This window comes from Salmo salar, chromosome 27 (assembly GCF_965601325.2).
Source record: "Salmo salar chromosome 27, fSalSal1, whole genome shotgun sequence".
Taxonomy (NCBI): domain Eukaryota; kingdom Metazoa; phylum Chordata; class Actinopteri; order Salmoniformes; family Salmonidae; genus Salmo; species Salmo salar.
The window spans coordinates 3,895,463-3,915,959 of NC_138317.1; the positions used below are offsets into that span (position 1 = coordinate 3,895,463).

Sequence of the window (20,497 nt, forward strand, 5' to 3'; positions counted from 1 at the left end):
AATTAGCATTCCTAAGCATCCCCATATGAACGTCAGAGCCGCTAACTATCAAGCGATGTAGTGCTCACAAGATATGAAAACTGGCAGCCTCTGTTGTCATATTACCCACCTATTACTGCTACAATTACCAAGCCCTGTCATTCTCTCTCTTTGTCTAACTCCACCTGCATTTTTCATCATTCTCTCCTTCTCTCTTTCCCTTCAGGATATGGCTTTGTGGACTTTGATAGCCCGGCTGCAGCACAAAAGGCGGTGTCGTCTCTCAAAGCCACCGGGGTGCAGGCTCAAATGGCTAAGGTAAGAACTGTTAGCACGTTAGCATCGTTGCTCAGTAGGCTAATATAAGACAGGCTCAAATGGCTAAGGTAAGAACTGTTAGCACATTAGCATCGTTTCTCTAGAGGCTAATATAAGACAGGCTCAAATGGCTAAGGTAAGAACTGTTAGCACGTTAGCATCGTTGCTGTATAGGCTAATATAAGACAGGCTCAAATAGCCAAGGTAAGGAGCTGTTAGAATGTTAGCGTCCTTTGATGACTTACACCCATTGCATACACTACAATATAAAAATATTTAAAGTTGCATGGTCTTGGAGAGAATCCCCAGACCCCTATCCAGATACAGACCCAGAAACAGACCGTGGTGTGGTAATGTGTGTGAGATGGTGGGAGGCCACTCTGGCCTGCAGAAGGGGAGTTTAAATATGTTTTATGTTTCCAATGGCTCTGTCCCCCATCTCTTTCCTAACTACTACACAGTGTATGACAGGGGCAGGGGCTGTGGCCATATTCAGTTCAGCACCATTATGTGTGTGTGTGTGTGTGTGTGTGTGTGTGTGTGTGCCTGCCTGTGTGCGTGCGTGCATGCATTCTCCTGCTGCTGGTGCCCTGTGGTGGACACTGTGTCAGTTAGACTGTACTCTGGTTGCAGTGTGCACAGCCGCCTGTCAGGTGCTCTTTGATATGATTGTGTGAAAGTGGAAGCAGATGAGAGGAGCTGGAACATGAGAGACCCCAGTGAGCTCCACAGCTTGAGACAGTAAATACCATACCATACCATAAGGCCAGCTAGCTAGAGGCTTAATTGAACATTTAAATCAGACTTTTCACTTGTACTGATGCTGCTGGCATTGGTGCTGATTAGAACTGTGGTGATGAGGAGGAGGAAGATGAGAGAGATAGTTCCATTTTTATTCACAATTCCAATAATGATGATGGTCAGGATGACGATGCCAGAAATGATGATGAAGATTATACCCCCGTTATTTTGGTGGAAAAATAATGGGAGCAGCTAGGAGAGATGATATTCTGCTAGGTGCTCAAGTATGCCATCTCTCAAATGCACAATTTAGCCATTTCCTCTCTTCACAAAGTGTCTGTCCTTCCTCTAATATTTATAAGAGGCCACACACAGAGAATAGAGATTAGGGTCTATGCTCTTTCCCAATTTAATTTAAAACCTTTTCTTTGTATTGCTTTCTTTTGTCAATCAACATTCCCAGCTGACCTTTTAAACAGTGTTTTGTGGGTAGTGGGTAGTGGGAGGGGGTTACTCTTGAATGTTTCCCCCCACATGACTGAAGGGTCTGGCACTCTTTACTCCTGTCTTTTTATCCTACGTCTGAGAGACATTAAGGGGTCGTTTGGTTTTTATTGACTCTCTCTGTATCTCTGTCTACTCACTCGCTCTTCTACTTGCTCTCTATCTCTCGCTAGTTGTCTCTTTCTCACACAAACACACGGCCACATACACGCCTAAACACATTCCTGTCTACCATGTGTTCACCTGCCATACATTCAACGAGCGCAATTTAGTCCCATCCATAATTAACGTTGCCTATCTGTAGCTGTGACTTTGAAACATCTATCGGTTCCCCCAGAGGCATCAAACAGGAACCCAGGTGAGCATCACTATTACATCCTGCAGGTGTAAATCATTGTGGCGACGGCTGCCACCCCGATGACTGAACACGGTCATGCTGGGGCTCCTTCTTCTCATTCTCCCCTTCCCAAGGCTTCGTCTTGTCACGTAGATCTCCCGCGACAAAGTCATAAACGGAGTTGCGAATCAGAGCCGGAGGCCTTGAGCTCATGAAATAAAACTGTCCGAGTAATCAAGCTCCGCCTTCTTTTCCCGCCGCAGTGCCATTAAAAGGCTTTTATTAAGGGGCCTTATTTTAAACACAGCTGTGAGGGAGGGAAGAGGAGGGAAGAGGAGGGAAGCGAAATGGTTCTTTATTTCCTCTTCCTCCTCCTTCCTTTGTCTGGATGTCCCCCTCAGAATTGGTAATACCAAGGAAACATTGGTTTCCTTTTATTTCCTCCTCCCCGTTGGGGACTGTGACAGCATGAATGAGGATGAGAACCATAATGTAGGTACCTGAAGGACACTTCCTTGTGGCTCCCTCGCTGTCAGTCACCTACAAAGAAGCAGCTTGGGCGAGAGTATGTGTGTGTGCGTGCAAGTGTTTGTGCGTGCGTTTGTGTGTGTTCATCAGTGGAGTGGGGTGGGGGAGGGAGGGGCCCTCACACCTAGCTGAAGACTTCATTCGCCGTGTCACTGTGTGCGGAACGCTTTTTCTCCCTGTGTGAAGACAGATGCTAAAAAGAGACACAAGGATAACAAGTAAATGGTCCGTGTCTCCCATCGCCGATGCAAACCTGTCAAAGAGCTCTCCTCCTCAACTCCCCGCAGGCTGCCATTTTCCCCTTGAGCCAATCACACTGAATTATGGGGTGTGCGCCCTCGATTGTGGTGTCAGTGTCGGAAAAGCAATTCCACCTGACAGCTGCTAGCTCTCAGACAACAACCCAGTCTTTATGTAAATGATCTCCCTACCTTTGTCGTTGTTTGTCTTATGGTTGCCGCGATGAAAACAAAGCTCTCCCTTTCTCTCTCTCTCTCTCTGTCTCTCTCTCTCTCTCTCTGTCTCTCTCTCTCTCTCTCTCTCTTTCTTTCCCTCGCCAAAGCTGCCTGAACCAGCCCAGGTTAGCCACAGGATCCACAACATCACACGGACACACTACACACTCCCTTGAACTCATACATATTTAGATTCACCCTGTATTCAACCTAAATTCACTGCCTCCTGAGCTAACATTGCCATGTTTATTCTCCAGTAATAGCAGAGTGTCACGTCGTGTGTGTAGGTGGCAGGGAAGTCAGGCGCAGGAGAATCAAACTTGGTATAAATGGAGTAGTTTAATAACGTAAAACAAAAACTTCAAAACCAAAGTACATAATAAAATAAATGTGGGTACAAGAACCCGTCGCGCACCAATTGAATATCACGAGCATAACAACAAACAATCTCTGACAAGGACATGAGGGGAAACAGAGGGGTGAATACACAACATGTAATGAATGGGATTGGAACCAGGTGTGTAGGAAGACAAGACAAAACCAATGGAAAATAAAAATGGATCAATGATGGCTAGAAGACCGGTGACGTCGACCGCCGAGCACCGCCCGAACAAGGAGAGGCATCGACTTCGGCAGAAGTCGTGACACAGAGGTCCAAAATGAGAGCCTATGGTTCATTTGGATGTGGAGGGTTATTAAGGTTGTTATTGACATGTAACATTCAGGAACAGGTTTACCCTCTCTACCTCTGGGCTGTTTACCCTTTCTGCCTCCACTTGCCCTTCACTTCCTGTCCACATTAGAGTGAGGGGGGAAATATGCCAAAAACGCCATTAGAGCGCCTCCGTGAAATGAATCCCAAGCGTTTAGGCAACGCTCAGCTCCGGCCCATCAGGCAGCCGTCTCTGTTCGCCATTCGGGCATTTAATGGCCCATGGAGTTGTTATGGTAACGTTTGGCCTCGGTCAGGGCAACAGCCCACTACACGTAGAATAACGGAGATTGACGTTCCTATCTCTCAGGGGACATTTCCTGTCAATATTGCATTTATATTCATACAAACAGCGAGGAAGCTCCCTGTGGGTAGTCTGGGCAGTCAGCGGTGGTATTATTTTCATTATTACCCTATTATCCTTTAAGGGTGACTTCTTTGACACAGTCCCTGCACTGACGCCCCTTTGCAGTTCAACGAGACGAAGGGTGACCTCTGGACTCCAATCAAACGGATGGCTGACGCCATTGTTGCTGTGGCTGGGAATAGCTAGGCTAGCTTAATATGGCTGCGCTGCACCTTAGGCTGAGGTCAACTTTGGCTTCTTTTCAGGCTGTGGGAGTCTATTCAGAAAGAAAAGATAATTGGGGGGCTAGAGGATACCGGTGCAGACTCAGCAGCCATCTCTCGCTGCAGTTTGTGTTATCCCACCTTGAATATGATGCCATTTCAGCAAGACATTGCGAGCTGTGTGCGAGCCGTGTTTTTCATAAAGCATATGGTGTCAGCCAGAAGATAGTAATAATCAGCAAATTTCCAGGCTTAGTGTGGTTGCCATCGAGACTGGGGTTGTCGTAGAGATTACGGTGTAGCCTAGTACAGCCGTTTTCCTGTGCCTCCTCTCCATATTTGTCTGGCTGTCTTTGAATACACCGTATAGATATACAAACAACAGCATATTATGTGCATACTTCATGCCTCTGCCATCGTGTATTGTCTTGTCTCCTTATCAACCCATTCGTCCCCTAGTGACAGTATGACAGTATCACTGAGTGTACAGGAGGCAAAGTCCCCCTAGGTTCCCCTACACATGTATATTCCTCTCTCTTTATGTCTCCAAATGCATAATGTGCATAGACGCCTCATGCAGCAGTGCGTCGGCATCAACGCAGCTTAGCTGCAGCGTGCCTCTCCCCCTCCCTCCCCGTAGTGATACTTTTGAAGGGCAAAGCCAGCGCGAGTGAGACGGACCATCTGACTAGCTCTCAGTCCCGCGCCCCGTCATTGGCTCGCACTGTCTCGGCACTCTAATTACGCTTCAATCATCGGGAGGAGCGCGGCATGTGGTAAATTATTTCACCGAGCAGCGTGAAGACATGCAGAGAGAGAGAGAGAGAGAGAGAGAGAGAGAGAGAGAGAGAGAGAGAGAGAGAGAGAGAGAGAGAGAGAGAGAGAGAGAGAGAAGTGAGAAGGGGAGAAAGAGAAAAAGAGGGAGGGAGATCTGGCAGAGACCGTGTCACAACAGACAGCCGGCTGCATCAGGAGACAGGCCAGCAATAATGAACAAAGTTACAAACTTATCAGAGGGAGAGAGTGTCTGGTCTGCCACACTCCCTCTAGGGGAGCGAGAGTCACAGCAACTTTTAATGGACATTGGCACACATCGCCATCCCAATACTGTTAGCACAAAGCGACTTTGAACTGGTACGGGATTTCTGTTAGAGTTTGCAAACTTCTGTCATTATACAATCCTGTCTGTAGTTTGAATGGCGCTCAATAGACACTACGAACACAGACATTCCAATTAAGGTAACATTGGGGCTTTATTTGTGAATAGCTCTCTGTTTGGTTACCAAATTGCCCAGCAGTGGCCCTGAGCTCAAGTGAGTCCATTTCAAATGGAGCGAAGGCCTTCAGTCTCAATACGCTCCATGCTGCCATTGCTTCGCTTTGAAGCGAATATAAATAAATATAAATACGGCTTTTCAGACTCAATAATGGCCACAGTGTGCCGTTATTAGAGTCCCTTTGATGTGGCAACTGTGCCAAGTCGCTCCCTGTCTCCTTCAATTGATCTGCGTCCATTAACAGGCTGAGGGAGAGCCTTTTCAAAGGACCCTGATTCCACCATCACAGATAGATAGATAGATAGCCAGGTGAAGGAGCGCTTTGCACTAGTTTACCCATTTGGTCAGCGAAAAGGACAGTTATGCCCAGAACGTGTCTTACATTGAAGCCATGCAGGGATAAGCTGGATAGTGTTGAAAATCTGTGTATTTTCGGGTATGACTTCATGGTGTTAGCAGCTTTACCTACAGTGTAGGCCTAATCTGTAGATTCCACGTCTAAATTGTGGAACAGCAATGTACTTAGCAACATAAGTTGCTTATGTCTGACAAAATGGCTTATGTCATGGGCTCTCCCTTTCCCTGATTACTTGTCATGCTATGTGAATGTGTTTCAGTGTGTACATGCAAACACACGTGTACGCCCCCCCACACACACACACACACACACACACACACACACACACACACACACACACACACACACACACACACACACACACACACACACACACACACACACACGCACACACTTGTGTGTTTGTTTCTTTGGTGGAGTATGTTGTGGGCTTGCAGTAGGCGGCTGTGGCTGCAGTAGAGCGCTCTAAGCTCTCCCAGCCCTTCCTTCCTTCCTTCCGTGCGAACCACTGATTCAGCCACCCCATTTCAATTTGTCTTCATCAGTCATACCAATTAACTCTGGGATTAGATGAATCAATGCCAGCCATCTCCGGCCCTCCTCCCTACCCCTCCTTGTCTACCCTCTCTGCCATCATGCACGGCCCTGACGACACACATTATAGATTACGTTTAAATCTACGCTCCTCTAACAGCTTGCTCATAGACAGTCTTATCACCGGAGGTTTCACAATCCCCAACCGACGCTCTTCTTAGTATTCTGTGTGGTCGGTGGACTTCGGCGTATCAATAGAATTTTAAAGGAGAGGAGAGACTTCTCGACCGTGTACTGTAGGGCAGACCAGCCCTCAAAAGGGACTCTTCTTTCTCTGTGTTGGTCTTGCCAATCCCCGTTGTCACACCTCTGAGAAACAACTCTGGATTTTGAATCCAAACAACTCAGATGCTTATAAAAGGGTCTAAGCTGAATTGTTCTCTCTCTTATTTGTTCCTGGCCTGCTGTGGTGAGATTCTTTCTTTCTCCCTCTCCCATGAGCTATCGGTCATGGCACAATCTCTCTCTCTCTCTCTCTCTGACCATGCTTAGAATAATGCCTTGTAATGCTTGTTAATGCTTTGGAACTTAAGTTGACGTCTTGTATGTGAATCAATTCATTTTACAAAGTAATTAAATACACTTCTACTTAGAATTCCATTCTCAGACATTTCTTCCTTGCCCATTACTGTAACTAAACCATAGCCTTCTTGCATACTGCTATTTATATTCTGGAGTAACAGGTAAAGATAATTCACTCAATGAGCTAATTACTTAGTCTGATTACGATTCGCATGTGAGGTATTTATAATATACTGTATATACACACACGTCAAATATTACTGTCCACTACAGTATTTTCTCATCATTCACTGTGGTGGACGCCTTCTATTTCGTCGTTTCCACAAAATTTAAAGGAGATGTCCACCTTGACCATGCATTTTCAGGGGTGATCACTCAGGGCCATCATTTTCCTCTACCTATCATCCTTCACCAGGCATGAGAGGGCAATTTCCCCTGACAGCCTGGAAACTGTGAACTGTGAGTTTCCCCTCCGGCCGAACCAGCGGGAAAATACCACGAGTGCCAACCTTAACCGTGCAGTGAAGTAGGAGCTATATTAAATCTGAGGGACTTCAAATCACATTGAATGACGAGCCTGTCCCTGCCATGCTCCTGCCAATGGAACAGTTTATTTTCACATTCACACACACACAGGGCTAATCGAATAAACTAAATAAGCCACATCATGCGATTTAAAAAAAAAAAAAATTATATAGCACTATGCTATCATAATGTGGCGTTTAGCCTGCGTACAATTAGATGGGGAGAATAAGATAGAATTTATGCGTGAAGGAACATTGCTAGGGGTAATTCATGCACATCTGTATGTAGGTACTTCTTTCTAAACACACATTAATCCACCGCCTCACAACGGCCTTACTGTGTAACGCACACACACACAGTAGCGAACGAAAGCACCACCAGCCAGGCTATCTTTAATTCACTAGAAACTGTAACACGATTAAGGTACACTCCCACCGTAGCAGAGTTACATATTTGGGGCTTAGAGCTCCAGTCTGTGTGAGTTTACATTTCTACCGCACTGAGAAGGTCTTGCAACATAATTAAGAGTTAGTGCTGCTGTACAGTCTGTTAGGATTTCGACTGGCTGCCGATGGTAACAAACAAATAGGGTCGATCGTGTTGTGTGCTTGGTCATTAACAAGAGACTAATCACGCAGGAGCTTGGAGTGAGGCTCGCGGTCAGGTTTGTCTTTTCTCATCCCGTTTCTGTCTGTCGCTGGCTTGTCACTCTGTCTGTCTGTCTGTCTGTCTGTCTGTCTGTCTGTCTGTCTGTCTGTCTGTCTGTCTGTCTGTCTGTCTGTCTGTCTGTCTGTCTGTCTGTCTGTCTGTCTGTCTGTCTGTCTGTCTGTCTGTCTGTCTGTCTGTCTGTCTGTCTGTCTGTCTGTCTGTCTGTCTGTCTGTCTGTCTGTGTTTCTTTTTGGCCATCTGTCCCCCCCACCATCACCATCTCTCTCTCTCTCTGTCTCTCTGTCTCTCTCTCTCTCTCTCTCTCTCTCTCATTCTCTCTCTTGTTCTCTCTCTGCAGGCCCCTAATGAATTGTGCAGGCATGCCATGTTAAATTACACTGATAGTTTCCAATTCCAGTAATTTCAATCATATTGGTGAGGGGCTGAACTGTAGGAAGACTCTGAGACAGAGCAGCACAGAGCTTTGGCCATGTCAAAGGGCCCACGCATCAGCCAGGGCCTGCCTAGTGACTGTTGATGGATGGGGAACTGTGACACCCATGTCTCTTATTCAGACTAATGAGGGAGAGAGAACTGGGAAAGTAGTGGGCTCTGGCTCTCTGGCTTTGGCACTGCAGTTGTTTTCCTTCCATCTGAATGTCACTGTGTGTGGCGGTCTGTCTGTCCAATCTCTGATCTCTGAGTGGGGGGTAAAAGGTCAACAACAACAAAAAAGAATAGAGAAGTGAATGTCAAATTTGCATCTTCAGGATGGAATTAGCCTTCAAATGTTTGTCTCACTGGGGGGGGGGGGATAAGGAAAACATGAGGGAGTCACTCTACTCTCTCAGGTCCCCCAAGTCAAGGTTGACCAGGAAACCAGACTCACCCAGGAGCTGCCCTTAACTGTTGAGGACAGACGTTCCGCCAGCGGAACCCCTAGCCAACAATGGAACAGCAGGGCGCGAAATACAAAACATCAAAAATCGATACATTTCAATTTCTCAAACATACGACTATTTTACACCATTTTAAAGATCCACTTCTCCTTAATGTAACCACATTGTCCGATTTCAAAAAGGCTTTACAGTGAAAGCAAGACATTAGATTATGTTAGGACAGTACATAGACAAACAATAACCACACAGCCATTTTCCAAGCAAGGAGATGTGTCACAAAAACCACAAATATAGCTAACATGAATTACTAACCTTTGACGATCTTCATCAGATGACACTCATAGGACATCATGTTACACAATACATGTATGTTTTGTTCGATCAAGTTCATATTTATATCCAAAAACAGCATTTTACATTGGCGCGTGATGTTCAGAAAATGTTTGCCTCCAAAACTACCGGTGAAAGAGCACATTAATTTACAGAAATACTCATCATAAACGTTGACAAAATATATAACAATTTTTTAAAGAATTATAGATACACTACTCCTTGATGCAACCGCTGTGTGAGATTTCAAAATAACTTTACGGAGAAAACACATTGTTCAATATTCTGAGTACAGAGCTCAACCATCAATGCAAGCTATACATCTACCCGCCATGGCATCAACAAAACTCTGAATTAGTGTTTTAAATCATTCCATACCTTTGCTGATCTTCGGCGGAACGCACTCGCAGGACTCCCACTTCCACAAGAAATGTTCATTTGTTAGAAATACTCCATATTTATGTCCAAATACCTCCTTTTGTTCGTGTGTTCAGATCACTATCCAAAGGCATAACGCGCAAGCGTAAATCCAGACACGAAAAGTCAAAATGTTCCATTACCGTTCGTAGAAACATGTCAAACGTTGTTTACAATCAATCTTTAGGGTATTTTTTACGTAAAAATGCGATAATTTTCCAACCGGACAATAGCGTATTCATTCCAGAAGAAAAAGAAGGAACGGCGCGCTCGCGGGCTCGCGCATTACCAAGTCCTTTGTCCTTAGGCAGTCCACTGATTGACTGAGCTCCTATTTTCTGCCCAGTAACAGGAGAAGGATGGAACAAGTTTCTAAAGGCTGTTGACAGCCAATGGTAGCCTTAGGAAGTGCAACGTGACCCCACAGACACTGTAGTTTTGATATGGATTCAAAAGAAGAACTACAATTCTCAGATTTACCACTTCCTGGTTGGATTTTTCTCAGGTTTTTGCCTGCAATATGAGTTATGTTATACTCACAGACATCATTCAAACAGTTTTAGAAACTTCAGAGTGTTTTCTATCCAAATCTACTAAGAATATGCATATCCTACCTTCTGAGTCTGAGTAGGAGGAAGGTTAATTTGGGCACGTTTTTCATCCGAACGTGAAAATACTGCCCACTATCCTTATTAACAGGCTAATGACCTTCTGTCCCATTAGACGCACTTCGGCTGACTCCTTGTTATTGAACAGGGAAGGTGTGTGTCTGTGTGTGGGTGCCTGTGGAGGCTGCTGAGGGGAGGACTGCCCGTAATAATGGCTGAAACGGAGCAAATGGAATGGCATCAAGCACATGGAAACCATTTGTTTTATATATTTGATTCCATCCCCCTAATTCCGTTCCAGCCATTACCACGAGCTCGTCCTCCCCAATTAAGGCCCCACCAACCTCCTGTGGTGCTTATTAGCATGAGTGTGTGCATACGTGTATGTGTGTGATGAGGGGGGGATAAGCACCCTCCATTTCGCCGTCCGGGGTGGTTTACCATACATAACATACTGTACGTCAGCACATCCCCGAGGCTGTTAACCTTGAGCCCTGTGTGGATCTGGATGGATGATGCATGTTTTGCTGTATGCGCTTGTGAAATCCTAGTGTATTTTCTACTTTCAACCTTTTTTTTTTTACATAGCGTTTGTGTTCATTTACATTTATTTGTTTCAATGAGATGGTGACAACAACAAAAAAATCTATTCACATGACATAAAATCTGTGATATGTGTGCTGTGTCTGCTGTTCTCATGTGTTCTCTCCGTCTCTGCATTGTGTCAATATTTTGTCGTCTGCAGAGCTGTTGTGCGTCGCCTGTTGTATGTCTCATTAGCTTCTAGCTTCCTGTGCTAAGTGTTCTCCTATATCGTGTTTATTGTGCCTGTTTGGTCTGTGTGCTATTTTTGTGTTGCATCTGTGCTGTGCCACTGTTAACATGTCTTTGTACTTTCACAATGTTCTCTTAGTGTTATCTCTTTGTTGTCCATGTGTTATCGCCTTGCAAACGAGGCAATGGCTTTGTGTTGCAACATCTAGTAAAATCTTAATGCTATGTTCATTTTATCTTTGAGTTAGAATTGTGTTTACGTAAGCTGTAGTTTTATCCTCTCCTCAGGGTTGTCTTCATATTTTGACTTTGTAGTTTTGATGTTGTCATTATATCGTTTCGTCGTTGTGTGTGATTCCTCCAGTGTTTCTGTGTTGCGTGTTCGTCACGATCCTCCGTGTTTTTGTGTTTACACAGGCTGCATGTCCGTGTTGTCCCTGTGTTGTTATGTTTGGTGCAGAGCAGACTTGATTGAAACCAGATGGCTAGTCTTTGGGAGTCTGGCAACTGAAGAAGTGATGGAGAAAACCAGACAGGCCATCAACTACAGAGAATGAGAGAGTGGGAGAGGGAGAGAGACAAAGATAGAGAGACAGATGTATGCACAAGGAGCATCCTCTGCTGGGATGTGACGTTCATATAGATGCCTCCTGCGATAACTAATGGAAGAACATGCTAACTTTCAAATGTATTACGAAGTTATCTGTCAAAAAGTATCACGTCTTTAGATTCCATGTTCTGTAATCTGACGCTAAACTGTTAAATATTTCAGGCTGTTTGTGCCTCGTACAACGGTTAATCCTCTTTTTCTTCCTAGCCAGTCTGACAGCAATGTTTACATCTGCTTTTCAAATAATATACATTTACTTAACATGATACTCAAACAGGAAATCCTAAGGCCTTGACATTGCTTCTGCTAGTTCATTGAGCGAGCAAATCAGTTTGTGAGATTGAGTATGTATTGTACAGTGCATTCGCCAAACGGCCTTGTCAAGACCCATCAGAGGAACTTCAGGGTACTTTTGTGTTTCGCGAGTACTGGATAGCCTAGGCCTGTTGAAGGTGTGCTTCTCCAGGACTGTTAGAAGAGAAGAAAGATTCATGGAGCGGTCTTCCAAGCCAATCCAGGGATGTTTCCTGACCGACATTCCCTATAAGAAAGATTTGGAACAGACAGCAGGTTGGGAGCCGTTGCCACCTTGAATAACGATCACTCCCTCTCCACCCTTTGAGCCAGGTTGAGTAAGCATTCAGGGATGCTGCACACAGAGCTCATCTTCTTTATGATGAACACCCCTTCACTACATCACATTATTCCCCATCTGGCCTGGCTCTGCTTGGCTCTACAGGCGCAGCGTGGACGGTTTTCCAAGCTGTAATCTTGTTTGATATTCTCCATGACGATAGGCATATAGTATTCCCTAACAAGTTTTCGCTAAGAGCAAGAACATGGATGTTTACAAAAGCAGTGGCAATTGAATGAAAAGGCAACAACTGGAGATGCCGTAAGCAAAACAGGGCTTTGTGAGATACTGTGCGGTTGCTGTATCCGGATCTGAGCCCTTTTCCTGATAAAGTGGTTCATCGATCTCCATGGAAACGGTCACACCCTCTCCAATAGCTAGCTGACGGCAAAGTGTTGCCTTGGGGTGGGTGGGGGGGGGGGGGGGGGTAGAGCGAAAGAGAGAGGGTGGGGTCTGAGAGAACCAGGGGAAGTATAAATGTGCCTCCAATCGAATTATTGGCCAATCAAGTCATAACGTGAGTAATTCAAGGCCTACATCAACGGGGATAATCTCATTGGCTGTGCATTAGGGGCTGAGAGGATGGAGGGGGGGGGGGGGCGAGGAGGGGGTGGAGCTCTTAGTGGATGCGCTCAGTGGGGGGTCTCAAAGGAAGAGGGTCCTTTGATAGGAGTTGAGAGATATTTTTAACTTTGGATGAGGAAGGGTGGATGGGGGATGGGGGTATAAATAATGCCTCGATCTCTGCCTTTGGCGTATAGCTGTAAGACACAGGGTGCAGTAGAATGGTTGATTACGCCCTTGTTGCCATCTGCTCAATTGGTCAATGACAACATTTCTCATGTGTCCAATTACGAAAGAGGATTAGGATCTGTTTGTGTGCTGTCTGGTGGCCCCTGGTCAATTCTGACTCATCCGAGGCATACAGGACATTTTGTCTGTACATAATGGTGTTTTAGTTATGTAGTACTTCAATATACTTCATATTTGCATTGGTATTACTGCATTTGCTTTTACGGTTGGCTCTCAAATGTTGTCTTTTAATCACAATAGTTCACCATTCTGCTGTGCAGATCTTTAGCTCTGTCCACATTGTCAATAACCTATGGGGTTAGCTGTATATACAATGTCACGCATCGTATACATTCCGTGTAACATCTCCCAGCTGTGAGGTAGTTAACCAGGAGGGTTTACACCTGGAAAATCACAATGAACACACTACTACAACATGCCTGGCGTTTGAACGTTAGGGGTTCAAACAAAAATTCCCTCTCCAAAGTGAATGTTGGTTTCCGGAGGTTTGACACTGGCATGGAGCGCTAATCAGGCTCTGTTTCAGGGCTTTGGAGAGGGTGGCCCTCCCAGAGAAAAGCCTTGACAGTTTTCCATGCGATTTGCACGTGCAGGGCTCCTGAACCAGCTCCCCTTGCTCCGCCTCGTGCCCGGGGATCCGCATAGTAGAAACAGCTGCCAGGGGAGCAGCTTGTCCATGGGAGGGAGGGAAAAAGGGAGAGAAGGTAATCACTTTTGGGAAAATACTGCCTCTCCGCACCCTGCCAAGACCGTGTTTGTGTTGTGGCTTTTCTACTGGAAGCCCATTGCTTTGGCTCTCAGGCTTCTCTGGCTCTGTTGGTGCTAGCACCCCCTCTCTCCAGGGTTAATACAACAATGAGGCTTTTTAGTTGAAAAGCGGCTCAAGGGTCGTAAATGGATGAAAACCGTCTGCAAGAAGAATGATATTGGTGGGCTGTCATTTATGACCGTCGTGAGGGCATATGTTTAGTGTTTAGGGATGTGAGAGGCTGAAAAGAGTTCTGTAAAAGAGTTAATATTATGAAATCACGATTGGCTAGGGAAGTAACTCCATTTTTTTTTATTTCTCTGTGGCATGACCAATATATTTGATCTTTCCCCCATTCCCTGAACCAGATCCACCCCAGCTGACTAACTACAGCCTGTGTCACGATCACACAGCCCTGCCTTTGGAACATTATGTTGAGCTATTTAAAATGGACATACATGTACAGTAGCCAAGACATAATTATGCATAAACTTGCTTGAGTGGAACTGACAGGTTCAGCAGTGTACTGGTTAACATCTTCTGAATACCTGCTTCTCTAGAACATATAGCTCCGGGTAACAGCGAAAATAACCCTTTCCCGACACAAGATTAAAGCCTCATCAGTGAGTCTTTTTTGGGTTTCACACTGTAAACATTGTTTTTTCCCACACATGCATACAAAACGGAAACCTTTGAAACCTTACACCATTTCTATTGAATAGCGCCTCATTATTTACCAGCCTCTTATCATCTCCTGTCTATTTAGCTTCAAATCTCTATGAACCAGTGTCAGTCATGTGAGACTGGAGTAGTTATGGCTAGCCGGAGGGAGAGAAGTAAATGAGCGTGAAAGAGGAAGAGAGGGAGCAGTGAGAGGTGCAGGAGCTAGCAGAGGAATAGAAAGGAAGGAGCTGTACATGTTTGGTGGAGGTATACAGTGCCTTCAGAAAGTATTCATACCCTTGACTCATTCCATTCAAAAATCACCCATCTACACACAACACCCCATAATGACAAAGTGTAAACATGTTTTTAGAAATATTTGCAAATGTATTGAAAATGAAATACAGAAATATCTCATTTACATGAGTATTCACACCCCGGAATTAATACATTAGAATCACCTTTTAGAGTTAGTCTTTCTGGGTACTTCTTTAAAAGCTTTGCACAACTGGATTGTACAACATTCTTCAAGCTCTGTCAAGTAGCATTTCGCTACACCCACAATAAAATCTGCTAAACATGTATATGTGGCAAATAAAATTTGATTTGAGTTGGTTGTTGATTATTGTTAGACAGAGATGTTCATATCTTGCCATAGATTTTCAAGACGATTTAAGTCAAAACTGTAACTAGGCCACTCCGGAACATTCAATGTCGTCTTGGTAAGCAACCCCAGTGTATATTTGGCCTTGTGGAGTAACTACAATGTTGTGATCCATCCTCAATTTTCTCCTATCAATCAAATTTTCAATTAATCAAATGTATTTATAAAGCCCTTTTTACATCAGCCGATGTCACAAAGTGCTATACAGAAACCCGGCTTATCACAGCCATTAAACTCTGTAAAGTCACCATTGGCCTCATGGTGAATTCCCTGAGCGGTTTCCTTCCTCTCCGACAACTGCGTTAGGAAGGACGCCTGTATCTTTGTAGTGACTGGTTGTATTGATACACCATCCAAAGTGTAATTAATAACTTCACCATGCTCAAAGAGATATTCAATGTCTGTTTGTTTTTTTTATTTATTTTTATCTACTAATAGGTGCCCTTCTTTGCATGGCTTTGCACGTGCAGGGCTCCTGAACCAGCTCCCCTTGCTCCGCCTCCCTGGTCTTTGTGATTGAATTTGTGTTTGAAATTCATTGCTCGACTGAGGGACCTTACAGATATTTGTGTGTGTGGGGTACAGAGATGAGGTAGTCATTCAAAAATCATGTTAAACACTATTATTGAACACAGACTGAGTCCATGCAACTTATTATGTGACTTGCTAAGCACATTTTTACTCCAGAATTTTTTTAGGCTTGCCATAAAGGTGTTAAGACATTTCAGCTTTTAATTTGTTATTCATTTGTAAGCATTTCCAAAAACATAATTCCACTTTGACATTATGGGGTATTGTGTCAGCCAGTGACACAACATTTCAATTTAATCCATTTTAAATTCATGCTGTAACACAACAAAATATGGAAAAAGTCAAGGGGTGTGACTACTTTCTGAAGGCCCTGTACAAGTGCCCATCAGCCTGTAATGACTGTGTGTTGGAGACCGTTCAGAGACTCTAGACCTGCAGGGGAACAGCTTTCATTTCTCCTGACACACAGTATAGACAGAGGGATGAGTCAGAAGCTCCGCTGGCTACTGTCCCCCCTCCTCCTCTCATCCTCTCAATTTCCCTATTTTTCTCTCCTTTCCTCTTCTCAGCCCGCTCTACAAAGGTATGTTTAATACATAAGGGCCCTAATCGCTATCGCAGCTGTATCTGTCCATCCGTCTGGCTCTATGCTTAGTGTTCTCTCTCCTCTCTTCCTCTTTCTTCCTGTCTTTTCTCTTCTGTACCGCAAGATCCTACAGAGAAGCCATTCTTATAGACCTGTCCCCAGGTGTTATTTTCTCTCTCTCTCTCTCTCTCTCTCTCTCTCTCTCTCTCTCTCTCTCTCTCTCTCTCTCTATGATTTATGCCTTGCTGGACATTAAACGCCTCAGATGATTGCGGTGTGTAGGAATGAGATTGAGTAGGCCTCTGTTACCTGGTAAACATATTCAATTGGTCAAATGTATTTGAATAAGTACAGTCGGCTACTTCTTTAAGTGTTTTAAAAGCACCATGAATTGTTAGTCAATGTGCTCTGGAATCGCTGTACATATATGCAGAAGAGAAATGTGTGATGGGAACTTACAGTTGACGTTTACATACACCTTAGCCAAATACATTTCAACTCCGTTTTTCAATATTCCTGACATTTAATCCTAGTAAAATTTCCCTGTCTTAGGTCAGTTAGGATCACCACTTTATTTTAAGAATGTGAAATGTCAGAATAATAGTAGAGAGAATGATTTATTTCAGCTTTTATTTCCTTCATCACATTCCCAGTGGGTCAGAAATTTACATACACTCAATTAGTATTTGGTAGCATTGCCTATAAATTGTTTAACTTGGGTCAAACGTTTTGAGTAGCCTTCCACAGATGAACATGGTACCATCAGGTGTCTGGAAATTGCTCCCAAGGATGAATCAGACATGTGGAGGTGTACAATTATTTTTCTTAGGTCTTGGCTGATTTCTTTTGATTTTCCCATGATGTCAAGAAAAGAGGCACTGAGTTTGAAGATAGGCCTTGAAATACATCCACAGGTACACCTCCAATTGACACAAATGATGTCAATTAGCCTATCAGAAGCTTCTAAAGCCATGACATAATTTTCTGGAATTTTCCAAGCTGTTTAAAGGCACAATTAACTTAGTGTATGTAAACTTCTGACCCACTGGAATTGTAATACAGTGAATTATAAGTTAAATAATCTGTCTGTAAACAATTGTTGGAAAAATGACTTGTGTCATGCACAAAGTAGATGTCATAACCGACTTGCCAAAACTATAGTTTGTTAACAAGAAATTTGGGGAGTGGTTGTTAAACGAGTTTTAATGACTCCAACTTAAGTATATGTAAACTTCCGACTTCAACTGTACCTCTGTAGACATTGTTGTGTTGTATGTCCTGGGCCCATATCCACAAAGCCTCTCAGATTGGGAATCAGTTTTGCCTTTTAGATCATAATGAATAAGATTATATGGACAGATCCTAGATCAGCACTCAGAACAGAGAGCTTCACACCTTTTGCCAAAGTGTCTGCACAGACATCAGTAGACAAGTAAGCACCAATCAATCGCACAGCAATCTCTCCCACGGTCCCCTAATAGTCTCCCTCTCACCCTCCATCAGAAACATATGAGGCGGAGTCTCCTCTCCACCGCAGTAATGGATGCAACTGGAGACGTGCTTTGGGGAAACTGGCTGACATTTATGCGTCTGATTAGAGCACGAAGCCCAACACTTTTGTAACTGATTGAGGCTACGGGTGGCTCACGCTTGCCTCACTTCTCTGTCTCTATCTCCCTCTCTCTCTCTCTCCCTCCCCATATAGCCTCTCAGAATCACTGCACCTCTCTACACCCCATTTGCATGACTCATGCACACACACACCCATTTGAATAAGAACATTTTAATGTGGCTGTGGTTGAGTTGAGCGCCCAGACTATCCCATCCCGGAAGCAAGGCATGGAGGCTCCCATGACACAAGATGTTTAACCCACCGCCCGATCGATATAAATGCTCTTGCTCCTATAGACATTGCTCTTAACAACAATGAACGCGGTTACATGCACACAGTAATGCAATTATTGTGGATAGTCAGGTTAATAAAGTCGTTTGCTTAAGACGTTTACATGCTTTGCAAGAATAACAATTTCCCTAATGATCCTGTTTACATGGACACATGTGAAATCAGGCTACCTGATGGGACTTTTGATAAATGCAGAAAATAGCCAATCCAAATAAACGTTCTACCACAGTGACCATGTTATTTTTGAGAAGACTATTTGATTCTGAGTTCGGACACATAAAGTTTGTATGTGAAAACTATTTATAAGATGCATACTTTCAGTTTTTAGGAACTCACTTCACTCGCGTTTAAGATGCAGGCTTGCGCTACTGGTGCTGACACATGCTCAGATCAAATACACCGCTAGAACACCGATTAAGCTGTTAAATTGTCCTAACCATTCGAACGATTGCTCGGAAAACCAGGTGTTTTAATCGGCGTACGCTCACTTTGATCACGCCGATTAAGACAAGCAGAGTAAGGTGTTTACGTGACTGAAGCCATACTCGGCCTTCGATAGGTCTAGAGACGGTGTTGTGTCAAGAGTTTCAGAGAGGCAGGGAGTAGGAGAGGAGAGAGGAGAGAAACAAAGCAAACAGTGGAACGAGGGAGGGAAGGACAGAGAGAAACTAAGGAGGGAGGGATGGAGAGAAGTAGTGCTGAGTGGTATGTCCTTGTTTTGGTGGAGGAGGGAGAGGAGTAGGGGAAGGTGCTGTATGGTAATTAGCAGTTGAGCTCACCGGGGAGGCGCCACCGTGTAGAGGAGCCATTAGACATATACTGGGAACTATGCACAGAACAGGGAGTCCATTCCGCTGACTCTGCTTGCGGCAAGCCATTCTTTCCCCTGCAGTAAACAACTTCCAAATCACCTTGTGCCACCAACGCAAGGCAAGGTGCAACACAGCCAGGAAAGGTGAGGAGACAGGAGGAGAGAAAAGGGTTGTTAATATCTATATTTGTCTAATTCACACACATTTTTTATGATGAAGCGTGCACTCACCTATCAAGTAGCTCCTTGATAAGTAATGCGATCTGTCATTTAATTGCTAAACTAATAATTCCCTGCACGTTGGAGCACCTATGATGGCACCTATCCCACTCTGTTAGTGCTCTGTAGTGTACGTGCCATCTCTCACTCGCCGATACACCAGTTTGCTGTGACCTTTAAACAGGCACAGTCTGTATCTTTTACCATTGAGCGCACACACACACACACACACACACACACACACACACACACACACACACACACACACACACACACACACACACACACACACACACACAAAGGGGAACAGTAATTAGCGAGGGCTCCCGGGCCCCTCTGACAGGCTTTTCAGAGGAGAGAGAAAGGGCAGGGTGACATTTGGGCAGCAAAGTGGCACAGTCATCACCGCCGTGCTTCACAGAATTATCAGCCGAGGTTGAGGGTTCAAATCCCTGAGCCCATAGATAGATAAAGCCTTTACCCCTTAGACAATACGCTCCCATCAGATAACAGCCCTGTGTAAAGTGTTCAGGATAGTACACAGCCTTTGGGATTGTGCGTCTTTAGTCTTTAGTGGCCTTGCGAGTGCCTGACATCTCTTAAGTACCAGCTATAAATGATACATTTCTACTTAGCCGGCGAGAAGGCCGATAAGCACTATTGCTTTCATAGTAAAGTGTTACTGCTTTACACCTTGAGTGGACCGGTTTCAAGCCTATTGGCGTTATTTGTGTTAGTTAAATGAATAAGCCTTGTTAGATCTTAGAGTCTTGTTGTGAGAATAGCTGCCCTCCGGCCGGACCTTGCTTAGCTCAGAGTGGCCAACCAGGAAAGGGCCCTTCATCACAGGAAAGAGGGAGATGGAGAGCAACAGGGCTAGAGTTGAAGGGGGAGAGAGAGAGAGTGAGAGAGAGACAGTCTCCAATACCGAGAGAAAGAGAGAGGAAAGAGCGAGAGAGAGGAAAGAGATAGACAGTCTCCTGCACTGAGAGAGAGAGAGCGAGAGAGAGGAAAGAGAGAGACAGTCTCCTGCACACAGAGGGAGAGAGAAAGAGAGAGAGAGTCTCCTGCACCGAGAGAGAGAAAGAGAGAGAGAGAGAGAGACAGTCTCCTGCACCGAGAGAGAGAGAAAGAGAGAGAGAGAGAGACAGTCTTCTACACCGAGAGAAAGAGAGAGAGAGAGAGGGAGAGAGAGAGACAGTCTCCTACGCCGAGAGAG

The 20,497-nt window shown here is 44.6% G+C and overlaps 1 protein-coding gene across 2 annotated transcripts in view; it reads left to right on the top strand.

The window, feature by feature from the left end:
• LOC106588200 (RNA-binding motif, single-stranded-interacting protein 3) overlaps nucleotides 1-20,497 on the top strand; it is a 249,000-nt gene that overhangs the window by 102,486 nt on the left and 126,017 nt on the right. For both annotated transcript variants that reach the window (XM_014176955.3, XM_082970317.1), the window contains one exon: nucleotides 206-297. In XM_014176955.3, coding sequence (XP_014032430.1) covers nucleotides 206-297 — 92 coding nt within the window. The remainder of the gene's footprint in view (nucleotides 1-205; nucleotides 298-20,497) is intronic.